This window comes from Malus sylvestris, chromosome 6 (genome assembly GCF_916048215.2).
Source record: "Malus sylvestris chromosome 6, drMalSylv7.2, whole genome shotgun sequence".
NCBI lineage: Eukaryota > Viridiplantae > Streptophyta > Magnoliopsida > Rosales > Rosaceae > Malus > Malus sylvestris.
In genome coordinates, this window is record NC_062265.1 from 29,411,677 (window position 1) to 29,425,175 (window position 13,499).

Here is a 13,499-nt window from a genome sequence, read left to right on the forward strand (position 1 = left end):
AGGGGAAACTATAGAGAATTATTTGAGAAGGGATTATTCATTCTACATATTATTTTTGACCAGGCATATGTGCCTTGCCCCTCAGATTTTGAAGTCAAAATTAGCCCTTATATATATGCATGGGCTCCATGCATATGCAAGACTTTGGAAGTCATGGCCGGCGCTGACTAGCATCTTCCTAAAGTTATATGGTGCCCTTTGTGAAAGCTTCCCACTATATATCATCGTTTTCGTTCTTTAAACAATTTAGACTTTTTTTTTTCACCCGAGAGACTCTAAATGCAAAATGATTTTTGCAGTGACTGCCACACCGTTACTAACTCGTGTGTGTTATAATGTAAGTGACGACGGATTTCTTAAAATCATAATTAAAATATATTCATAACATAATATATTGATAACACATTACATGACAGTTTATATGTGTACTCTCATTCTAGATGTCTCTCCAATAATGTAAGAGAGGCCAGCCAATTTAAACCTTTTGGAGGGATGCGACTGAAGGCTAGAAAATCAGCATCCTTGACATATTGCGTATATATATACAGGCCCCAGCCTAATCTTCTTAAAACTCTGCCAGCGTTTCAAGAAATATATCACAATCTCAATGCAACCCCACACACACACCTACACTGAATTAATTTCATACACACATTATATAAATATGTATACATATATATAGACATACTTATTTGTACATGTGTATTATACGCGCACGTTTAGTTCATACAGGTTAGCATCAATAATGAGCTATCGTTTGGTCATGGGGTTAATAATAAAAAATCAGATTAGTTTGCAGCTGTTTGGTGCATAGCTATGTTTTGGCCGCTCGAAAAGCACTTTTGTGGTAAGCAGAAAAAACAGAGACACGAAAACAGCAAGTTCTAATGATAATTAGTTAACCAACAAGGAAAGATTAGGACCACAAAAAGAACTAATTACACTCATGATCATCTTATTTCAACTTTTTTTCTGAAAAAGGAAAACAGAAAAATACAGATTACAGAATATTCTGCAGATTACAATTTAACAACCTTGTCAATAAAAAGTGAAAAAAAAATATCCTCAAATATCTCAAACCCTTTTTTTTCATCAGTATGAATTCCCCTGTTACTATCAACATCGATGTGTATTTGTTTAAAAACCCATGAAAAACCCAAAGAATTAAAAATGAATTTACAACTTTCAAATATTCTGGAAAACATCAAAATTTTCACCTGTTAGATCTTCTGACAACGACGTTAACGGATAGCTACTGAAATCTACTGAATTTTGAGCATGGTGATCAACAAGCTGCCCTTGTTGTTGCCAAGAACTAGTGGGTTTGATCATTTCCTCAGACTTTATCCCATTGACATGAAACTGAAACAAAGAGTCTAGTTTGTTATCTGTTTCCCATGAAAAAGCCGCATTTTCGATTGTGTTGTTGCCGTTGTTACTGGTCATATGATACCCTGCTGCATAGCTGCTGACGTTCGAGCTATTGCTCGAGCTTTCCTTAACCTCATTCATGAAAAATGAGCTGAGTCTCGAAGCTGAATTGTCCGAAAAATCTGTGCCGGACATGCTTCCGTGGTCTGAATTTGCCAAACTTGGCATTGAAGTAAACCCAAAATTTGAGCTTGACTCATAAGGTCTAATGTTGGTATGGTGGTATTGAGTGGCAACAAGATCTGAATTATAGGCTGATGATGACTCGAAACCGGATTGGTATTCGAAATAAGATAGAGAATCAAAGGCTCTTGAGGCTTGTGGATTGTTGAGGACTCCTCCATTTCCATCATAGTAGTTTGAATCATTGAGAAGAAATGTTGGGCCTTGGGAAGCCATGGTTATTGGCATAGTTGGAAGCTCTGGCATTGGCAAAGACTCTTTTAGGTCTGAACAATCAATGTTCTTCTTTTCTTTCAGTTCTTCTTCAGTTAGTGGCTTGTGGGTGGTTGGGTCAATTCCTTGCTTCATTAGCTTCTTCTTCAAACATGAATTCCAAAAGTTCTTTATCTCATTGTCGGTTCTTCCTGGCAATTGTGCTGCAATTTGAGCCCACCTGATGAAAATTCACAATTCAGTAGCATAAACTATTAATTACATCATTAGGGTTTTAAAACGTTGATTATAGTATTGCTCCATATCGACACGACAAGAAAATTTGACAATAAACACGGATATCAGTGGCACAGAGTGAGGTGGCTAAAAGCGTTACCGGTTGCCTAGAACTTCGTGAAGACTAAGAATGAGATCCTCTTCCTGTTGTGAGAACATTCCTCTCTTCAAATCAGGCCTCAAATAATTTATCCATCTCAATCTGCAACTCTTTCCACACCTCTGCAAACCTGATGAAAAACCCAAAAAAGAACAAAAAGAAACAAATATATGCATCAAACGTTTGATGAAGTGTTCGATTACTGAACTTCGTAATGCAAAGTTGAAGTGAGTTGGGGAATTACCAGCATGCTTTGGGACTGAGCTCCAGCAGCCAACACCAAATCGAGTGATGTAGTTGAAGAGCTTCTCATCTTCTTCCGGTGACCAGAGGCCTTTCCTTAACTTCTGCTTCAAACAACACGAATGGCGTCCCATTTTTCGTGTTTGCTGATGAAAGTCTGGAAAATAGTAAGCCGCTAGCAGGTTAGCTGCTGATCACAGCAACAATCCGGACATGGGGTTTGAGAATATATGTCTGTGTTGTTGTAAGAGAGGAAATTTAAGAGTAATTTCTTATGATTTAAAGAAAAGTGGTATAAATCATACTTAGAATTCAAGTTAGAGAGAGAGAGAGAGAGAGAGAGAGAGAGAGAGAGAGAGAGTTGAAGCAATCAAGTGGGTTTTACGCAAATCTGGTGCTGCTGCTTTTACAATGGACTGGATTGGTTTTTAAGATATCTCTATCTCTACAAGTTGCAAGAAAAAAGTGATATAAATGAGGGAAAAATACAGTTATATGTATAGGACTCATAAAAACATATGAAAGAAAAAGTTGTTTAGGTTTAAAACCTCATAAACTCAAAAGGAGTTGTCCTTTAATTTTGTGTTGCTTACACAAATAGGAGACCCTTTGGACCTTGACTTAATTGGGCATGTGCAAATATATATATATATATATATATATATATATATGTATATATATATATATGTATGTATGTATGTATGTATGTATGTTTAGTGTAACAATCCATAATATTGCACTTAATTAGTCTCACCTACTATGTATGTATATGAGTAGTTTTAAGTTTTAACCCCTTAGTTTCTTTTTTCATAAAGCGGTATGTTAAATTATTTTAGTTACAAGATGAGATTGGAATTTTGGTGAAAGGAGATAGACATACTGCACTTACCAGTTCGTCAAACACTGTTGAGAACATTAATTTCAAATCAGGAAAATGAGACCTTGCATATGTTTATAAGTAGTTGGGCTACTCCTCATATTGTTTAGTGATTTTATGGTGGAACCTCAAATTTCTTCATGGTGGTGGAACCCCACATTTCTTCATGGTATCAAAGCATGTTGTCCCACTTGTGATGCCCAACGACCACACGTACTCCAAAAAGTCACCCGATTTGTGTCATCCACTTGCTAGACTTGAAAATTCATCACACGTGAATAGATGTGTTGAGGGCATCAATCCCACATTGGGAAAAAGAAATAGTTGGACTATTACTTATATTGTCAATTAGTTTTATGATGAAACTTGAACTTTCTTCAAACCCTACACCAACATTTTTTTTGGGTATATGATATTATATACCCATTTGAACCAAAAGAATCAATACTTGTATATAGAAATACAAGGATTACAGTTCGATTAATTTCTTCAGAAGGGAAATCAAATATACTTTCTTCTCCCATTTGTTGTTGAATTTGGAACATATTCATATTTGATCAATTTGCATAAAAAAAGTATTTAAGCCATGCTTGCCAGCTACTGTACACAGTATACTGCATTGGAAGACAAAATCGAAATTATAAATGAAAATAATTAATCTTATCGAACTACCACCAAAGCAGTATTACTCGAAAATTATATAATATGACTCAGGTTTTTGTATAAATATTTACAGGATAAATATATAAAGTTCGCCGACAGTATACCAGAGCATCAACTGTGGGTTCCATTTGTGTATATATTTGACTATATAAAAAACAAATTATTACCTAAGTCGGACTAGAAAAATCTTGGCGGTAGCTATGTATTTTTCATAACAACACGAAAATAAAAAAACCAAAGATTCCACAAAGAAAAAAACGAAAGAGCAGACAACTTCCCTTTCCCTTTTTTTTCTTCTTTTCCTTTATATTTTTCTCCTCCTCCCTTTTGGACCTGCCGCCAGTAGCAAGTTTCTTTTAGTCTAACTTAATTTGTGTACGAATCTACCTAAAATTGTTGAAATCAGATCAATTTGCCTGTATAGTTCTTTATTGATTGTTTAAGAGTAAATTTTTTTTCATTACTTTTGACTAATGATGCATGGGTGACATTTTTGCTTACGTCATATTGTGACTCGAGCAATAATCAATAAAGATGGAATTCAACTATATAAGTTGGTATTACTTTTATCACTCTCTTTCTTTATTGATATAAACAATATTGAGAAAAATGATAATCGATCTCAAGATTTTAGAAGACTTGATGCATGATGTGAATGCTCCTAATCAACTGAACTTTAACATTAAACATTTACTAGTTAAACTACAAGCTCTTAAATTTTAAACGCTAGCTATTACTCCCATCACTCTTGCCCCTTACATAATGTGGGACACAATATGATACATATATGGTTCAAATAGTTATTTATTTATTTTGGCTAATTATGTTTTGATAGGAATCACACAATTCCTTGTTTAAAAATACTCATTTTGACAAGGCTTCAAATGCTCATAAGTTAAATTCATTCTACCAAACAACCAACATACAATTACAACACAGGTTGACCCAGTAGTTGAAGACGAATTCTAGGCTCGTATTTCATATAGCACGTTCTGGGCCCAATTCCTAGTACTGGTGAATTGCACGATGGTGGCCAGGAAAAGTTGATATGTCTCTTTGAGTCTTCTCAGTCCCTGAAATGATGGACTGCTCTCTTTTTTCTCAAAAAATTGATTTTTTTTTCCCTCCTAGTTTCTATTGAATTGACAGATAAGTTCTCTCCTTGGTCCCAAGCATATATAAATTGAGAAATAATATGGGCTTTTGTGGGGTTTACACTTAAAGAAGATTAATGAACTTGCTTAATCAACGTTAGGGAAAGCCACAACAAGTACTCGCCCTTGCTATTAGTTTTCATGAACTGAAAAGAAGAAAATTTGCCCTAACCCTACTGCCCTTAGCTTAAAAAGGATGGACAATCAAAGATCTCCATTACGGATTAACAGAATGAAAGCTTTTGATCAACTAATGGAGGGAACTGATCCACCAGATGGCAGCCACGTGTCCACATATAATCAATTACCGTCCGAGTGGCACAAATTGTATTTAAACTTCAACTTGAATGAAATCTCAATGATTGGAGGCTCTGATAGACGTTTCCATGACCGACAGTTACACGTATGAGTATATAAAACGCCATATAATCTTGGAAAATACACAGCCAGCTCGACACACACAAATACGGCCAATTTGTACACTGCCCTACCATCTATCGTCGTTTTGTCGGTGTGTGATCATGCTACAGTCCTATAGAGTGGATTCTCTCTTTCCTATTCTCATCTTTTTCCCTCCATTTCTTTTATATTTAAAAAAATCAATATAAGATGTTAACGTAGTTTAATAGTAACTATTCAAGTAGGAGAGGACGGAATGTGAGAGAGATTAGGAGGGGAGATAATCCTCTTCCTAGTCACATGCCTCCAATCCGTGTGTTTACTGTTAATTTGTAAACAAATCTTTCCATACATCTCGGCAGATGTGACTTTCTTATTCAATTTATTGTGTCGTAAATAAACATAACATTGACCTTAGTATAACATGTTATAAATCTTATTGCTTGTATATAGTTTTTCCACCGACCTCCCGCTCAACTTCCGTTCGGGCTACGAACATGAGTAGTTAGGCAAATCAAGATTAAGAGCACTCTGGTTCCTGAAAAATGAAGACAAGAAGAAAAGCTTATTAAAAGAGCATAATTGCCAATTGGATTGAATATAGCAAATTGCTTTGTTTTAGATTACTTGAAAATTATGCATTTGAGATGAGGTTTAAGCAATAATAATTAAGTGTGGGAAATGATATTTTTTGGGCCATAAAGATCTTGTATTACACGTGAAAAAATAACTTGTTGGGAATTGAAAGTAGACTTGATGTCATCGCTTAATTGATTAGTTTTAATGACATGACTTATAATTCATGCTGTTAAATCACTAATTGAACAGGCTGTTTAGAAGTAAAAGAAATGCTTAATTATTGATTTGAATCTAAGAGTTCGTTTAAAGGTACTTTTAAAATGGTTGAAACCGTTTAAAAAAAATAGTCCCTAAAGCGTTTGAAGTGTTTAATACAAGAAGTACCAATTATGTGCTCATTGTAGGAAACATTTAAGTGTTTTTTTCAGAAGTTATTTGTATTTTAACTAAAGATTAATTTCACAAACAATTCTACTAAAAGTGTAACATCTCACATCGTCCAAGAAAGTGGATCCTATAAGCCTTATATGTATATTCTTATTTCTACCTAGCACGAGGTTTTTTGGGAACTCATTGGCTTTGGGTTCCATCAGAACTCCGAAGTTAAGCGAGCGAGAGCGAGAGCAATCCCATGATGGGTGACCCACTGGGAAGTTCTTGTGTGAGTTCCCAGAAACAAAACCGTGAGGGCGTGGTCAGGGCCCAAAACGGACAAAATCGCTAAAGCGGAGTCGAGCTCGGGATGTGGCGGGGACTAGGGCCGGGATGTGACAATTTAGTATCAGAGCCAATCCCTGGCCGGAAATGTGCCAACTAGGACATTGGGCCCCTAAGGGGGTAGATTATAACATCCCACATCGTCTAAGGGAGTGGATCTTGTATGCCTTATATGTATATTCTCATCTCTATCTTGCACGAGGCTTTTTGGGAACTCACTGGTTTCAGGTTCCATCGGAACTCCGAAGTTAAGGGAGTTCGCGCGAGAGCAATCCCATGATGGGTGATCCACTGGGAAGTTCTCGTGTGAGTTCCTAGAAACAAAACTGTGAGGGCGTGGACGGGGCCCAAAGCGGACAATATTATACTACAGTGAAGTCAAGTCCAGAATGAAGTGGGGGCCTATACTGGGATGTGACAAAAAACGATTTTAGTCATTTAAAAAAAAAAAAAACTTTCAAACGATCATAAGTATTTAAAAACTTGGAAAACTAATACAGGGCTAGGGAATTGGTTCGATTTAATTAGTACACACTACCTGCGTGGGAAATACTTTTTGCGACACCCATGATGTGAATATAACTTTTGAGCTTTGACTTCTCCTTAATTTACTTTTACAAAGTTTTTAAAGTATATTTTCAACCCTATTCAATTGAAAAACCTAAATCTCAAAATCCATGGTGAAAACGTTTGTCGCAATGTCTATGATCTGTGCACAGACTGTAAGGTGAAGAATTTTATTTTATTTTGAGAGATTATATTCACACATCCTAAATTACTTCTTCCACATTCTTTTAATTTTTTAATATTTTCTATACATTACTAACACTTGATAGAAAAATATTAAATAATTAAAAAAGTGTGAAAGAAATAATTTGAAATGTATGAATATAAATTCCCTTTACTTTATCTCAACATGGCCAACGTGGAAATTTAATAATATAGTTGAATGATAGAATTTATAAGTTACAACATATAATATTGATTATTAATTAACGTTTTATAATATAAGAAGTTAGTTATACAAAAACACAATATTTTAGTACCACACAATTGCTTCTCGTTCTCATATTAGCTCATAAATGAATTCCCTGCTAAACTTACTGTAAATTTGAACTTGCATGGCATGAAATTTGTTATATAAGAATTGTGGGCCTAATTATAAACAAAGAAGAGGTTGTATGATATTTGTTATACATTTACTCATTTTTTAAATAACAATAATTTGCTTGTTATCTTATATATACTTGTTATTTTTTAGTACGATATTTTATATTTTAGTTTTTATAAAGAAGGAAGATTCAAAATTGAGCATCTTACTTTAGCGGTTGCCTAATTATTGCAGAGATTTCTTAGTATGTTAGGAACACAGTCTGGTACATCAAATGTCATAATACAAGTATATTCTCATCTCTTGAGAAGAAAACAATTCAACTACTTGTAATAATACTTGGAGTACCAAACTGTATTTTCATCACACTAAGCAACACTTGAGTTGTAACATCCCACATCGCTCAGGAAAGTGGATCTTGTAAGCCTTATATGTATATTCTCATCTCTACCTAGCATGAGACATTTTGGGAGCTCACTGGCTTCGGGTTCTATCAGAACTCCGAAGTTAAGCGAGTTTGCGCGAGAGCAATCCCAGGATGGGTGACTCACTGGGAAGTTCTTGTGTGAGTTTCCATAAACAAAACCGTGAGGGAGTGATCAGGGCTTAAAGCGGATAATATCGTGTTACAGCGGAGTCGAGCCGGGAATGTGATGGGGGCCCGGACCGAGATGTGACATGAGTCCGACGAAAGAGTCAAAAAGAAGAAATTAAACTAACAAAAACCTTAATTGGACTGTACTTCAATTTATTTTATTAGGCCAGTCTTTTAAAATCGATTTTATAATAAACCGTACCACAAGAAATTTCTCACTTCATGCATTTGGGTCCCCAAAGATTTTTTAAAAGGACAATGATAGATAGCTTGTTTCGAAAAAACTCTTGACATGGGACCGTCACATTATTGAGAGATTCCTCTCTTTTATACATTTTTTTTTTAAATTGACCAGAGGCTATTATATTAGTCATTAAGCTTGGCTAATCCCATTTCCATATAATCATGTTATTACTAATTAGCTACAAACTTAGAACACGTTTACTTGCCAGGAATAAGAATTAGAAGCATTTTAATTTTTAAGTTTTCCATTTTTACTAACATGTTTACTTGACGGAAATAAGAATTCGAAGCACTTTGATTTTTGAGTTTTCCGTTTTTACTAAAGTATGATGAATCATTTCACCTCTTAAATTTTTCACGTGTTTATATAAAAATAGAAAAGTGTCAGTTTCTACTTTAAATTCGTAATCAAATGAATTATAAGGCTAGTTGATCCAAATTTCTTTTCTTACGTCTTATATTTCCAAGTTTTCTAGATTCCTTCCTTCTCGCAATTCAGTTGATTAAGTATCTAGCTTAGCTCTTCTTATACATGGTTTGTGCCCAATTGAGAATTTAAGTGGTGACTTAACTATTTTGATGTTGTTCCAATTATGACCCAAGTTAAATCATCGGGTCCATCAAGTCCCATGTGGAAACAAAATTTATTAGCGAGTGATTCAAGTCATATGGTGGAGCTAATGCTCATCCATCAAACTAATAAATCAACATTAATAAGATTTATGGTTTTGGTGGTAATCATCTTGAACAAAGAACAATCTAAATAATCAATTTGCCAAAATTGGTCAAATTTATATATTTTGAGAGGGCTCAACATAGAAGTAATATACATGTAATAAGCCGAGTTCTAAACTTAGATGTTCAATACTCGAAATCTCAAGCATATATAAATATAGTAAAGAAAAACGGCTTTTAGCCAAAAAAGTTTATAAGATTGTCATAACTCCTCAGCTTGATCCACGAGATTTAAAATTGATAGAAGTGGTCAATAAGATTGTCCACAGTCAATTATTTTGGTCTATCTGTGAAAAATCTCGGTTAAATTTAAAAAAAAAAACAAAAAAAAAAACTACCATTTTAAGGGGAGGTGTTAATTTGACAAAAATTACCCTCAATTTAATGAAAATTTCTCACGGAATGACCAAAATGTTTGACGGTGGACATCCTCAAAGGTCACTTCTATCGATTTTAAATTTTATGGACACAAATTGAGGAATTATGCTAATTTTAGTGACTATTTTAGATAAAAAGCCAAGGACGTAATGGCAAATAAATCATACATGACACAGAGAGAAACAATCACCGTCAAAAAAAGTCTGAAAAAAAAAATTGTGAGCAACGACAATAATAGATTGTAGAATCATCTGCATGTATGACAAGACACCATATTTTGGTATGTTGCGTATAACATGACTTTAAAATTATTGATTGGGCAGAAAGAAAAAGACTTGTGAATGTATGCAAGTGATGTGTGAATTGAACCCGTACAGTGTAGTGTGGTGTCTATTTCGAGTTGGGCATATGTGCACAGCAATTGTACGATAAGATTTAACTCTACTAGGTTAAAAAAATTCTTGACGGACATCCGCATGTGTCACAACAAGAGTATGATTTTCTCCTCTCTTTTTTTTCTTCCTTTTCCTCATTCCTATTTGAACGATTACGATTAAACTATGTCAACATCTTACAAGAGAAAGACAAAATAGAAAATATAAAAAGAGGGAAAAGAAGGGAATGAAAAGAGAAAAGAAGAGAATTATAGTCCGTTGCAACCTCATACCTAAGATAAACATGAGTGAAACTCGCATGTAATACGCAGAGAATTTATACATTTTTCGTGTAAGAGGCGACGCTTGCGGAGCGTTAGTATGTAAAGATTTCTCCTACCGCGTACCAAGAGATTACAGTTTGTTCAAGGAACAAGGACAGTTGGACTCCATATATTAAATATACTTATATATGCAAATGCAAGCGTGTAAATGGTCATCATCCATCGATCTTCCGTGTATCATGAGGATGAGGGCATGTATAGAACGTCAAAGTTGATATACTTCCGACATGATATATATATATCTCTCTCCCTTGGCGGCTGGCTGGAATTTATACTGTTGCTAATTGTACCACCTCGACCTTACTTATAAAAGTCGGTAAGTATTCGTCCTCGTGTGGCTACGTCAGGATGATTGTCCCCAACATCATCCACCTTATATTCCCAGTGCATTTCAACGTCCTGTTTCCCTCTCACCAGGATAGAAATTTCATGTCACTAGTTCAGGTTTACTATTCAATTTTTTTTTTTTACATGAGGAGAAAGATAGAGAAAATAACGCTTTTACCGTCTTACGTAAAGAGAAAGATAGAGATAGTGCGATAGGTTAATCGAGATAGGCAAGTAATGAGAAAGATAATGAAATGACATTTATACCTATGGATACGCAAGTTACACCCTCTCTCTTCCACCAGTATATATTGCAGTTGACAAATGCAGTAATATATGGAACATGGTAACAGTGCACAATTTATCGTCAATGGTATATAGCACTGAATAGTATGATAAAAAAAGAACTGGTTATAATGAAAATAGAAGATTTAAAAATTATGAAAATCAGATCTAACGGCTAAAACACTTGTAATACTGATGTTACGTACCGCTAAAGCTAGTTAAGTGAGAATGCTATTTTTATATGTGTGCAAAAGAGGTTTCCAACTTATGACAAAATAGATAATTCTCATATGTCGTCCTGCAATCATAGGGTAATACCAAGGAAAAGAAAAGTGTCTATGGTACATACAATGAGTAAGTAGTTGAATATGCTTTTCGTCTATAAAAGTAGGAGTGTAAGTTATTATAGAAAAGAGGGTGATCATTGGAAATCGGACATGTACCAAAGTGTATAGACATTATTGTTTTTCCACACAGTAATAAGGCGCCATCTGCAAAGTAAGAGCATGTTAAACATGATATATCTAGGTAGCATGTTAAACATGATATATCCAGGTGAAAATTTGACCCAACAGAAAATGATCGAGGTGCAAATAAGTGCATCCTTGAGCTTTAATATAGAAAGGAATGAAAATCCAGATCATTATAGCTCGTTCAATAGACAACATATTCTATTGATTCGTCATCAACAATATTGACAAGAACATTAATCAACTTAATGATGACAGTATTAACAATAATTAACAATCTAATTAATTTGCTAAGACGACAGAGGTTCAGGGCCGAAGGGGTAGAGGAAGACCTAGGAAAACTTTGGAAGAGACTCTAAGAAAAGACTTAGAGTACTTGGATCTAACGAAGGACATGACACATGATCGAGCACAATGGCGTTCTAAGATTCATATAGCCGATCCCACTCAGTGACTTGGATTTTCCAAGTCTCTAACCGAGAAGTTTTCCTCACTCGGGAAATTAAGGGAACACTACCCCAACCTACATGCTCCACTCAGAAAGCTTCAACATACAAGCTTCAACAAAAGAAAATTCAAAGAACTTAGCGAAGAAGGCTTTGGTGTATTTAACACAATACGTTGAAATGAAGGAAAGCTCATTTATTGATATCCCCGATAAGCTACAAATATGTACATATACATGAGTCAAAATAAACACACAAGAGGGAGCCTTCACAAAGGTTGCTTAGGAGAAGTCTCAGCAGTCGGTAGAGCCCCAGAAAGAGAAGGCACCGGAGGGGGATCATTTGGAGCCTCAGTACTGGACAGAACCCTAGAAGGAGGAGGCATCAGAGGTTGATCATTCAGAGCTTCATTACGCGGTACAGCCCCAGAAGACGAAGGCAATAAATGCCTTTGGAACAAACCCACAAATCTCTGATGATCAAGTAAAACCTGACCATCAGTTTCCTTCATCTGGTCAAGCTTCCTCTTCATGTTTGTAGCATAGTCATGTGCGAGCCGGTGCAACTGTTTATTCTCAAGCTTGAGCCCTCTAATCTCCTGTTTGAGACTCATCACTTCAGCCGCCAATGATTCAACTTGGCGGGTTCGAGCAAATAGGCGTTGGGCCATATTAGACACAGAACCTGCACACTGAACACTGAGAGCCAGTGAATCCTTAACAGCTAACTCATCAGACCGTTTGGAAAGTAGTCTGTTATCTTTGGGAGTGAGAAGGTTCCTGGCCACCACCGCAGCGGTCATATCATTCTTCATCACGGAATACCCAACGGTAAGAGGACCAGTAAGGGAGACGAAGGATGGGCGCCATATGTTGTCTGGAGAAGGCGGGGCTGCCTCTTCAACAAGGTTCAAGTCAAAACGACGGTCGGAGGGGCCAGACATTTTCAAAGGTGTTGAAGAGAGAAGAGGTCGGACAAATCAAGATCTTAGAAGTGCAAGAATGAAGCTTCTACTGGTGGAGATTCAAGTGTGCTTTGGAACTTAATGCCAGCCCCTATAAAAATCTGCACTCGACGGAGCTTCAGAAATCGAAGAGGCGCCTGCTCAGAAATCGAAGAGGCGTTTGCTTTCTCAAAAGCTGGGCTGCTTAGAGATCACGAGGGTTGATCTCAGAAATCGAAGAGGCGTTTGCTTTCTCAAAAGTTGGGCTGCTCAAAGACCACGAAGGCCGATCTCAGAAATCGAAGAGGCGCTCGCTTTCTCAAAAGCTGGGCTCCCCAGAGACCACGAGGGCCGATCTCAGAAATCGAAGAGGCACCTACTTTTCCAGCCTTGTCAGCACCTGTCACACGCAC

At 36.0% G+C, this 13,499-nt stretch overlaps 1 protein-coding gene across 1 annotated transcript; it reads right to left on the reverse strand.

The window, feature by feature from the left end:
• Window positions 1–935: 935 nt before the first annotated feature.
• On the reverse strand, window positions 936–3,035 carry LOC126625075 (transcription factor MYB86-like). The gene is made up of 3 exons (XM_050294147.1): window positions 2,448–3,035; window positions 2,204–2,333; window positions 936–2,047 (listed from the first exon to the last, which is right to left on the reverse strand). The coding sequence occupies exons 1-3, from the start codon at window positions 2,578–2,580 to the stop codon at window positions 1,186–1,188; spliced, it is 1,125 nt and encodes a 374-aa protein (XP_050150104.1). The 5' UTR covers window positions 2,581–3,035; the 3' UTR covers window positions 936–1,185.
• Between the last annotated feature and the right edge of the window lie 10,464 nt (window positions 3,036–13,499).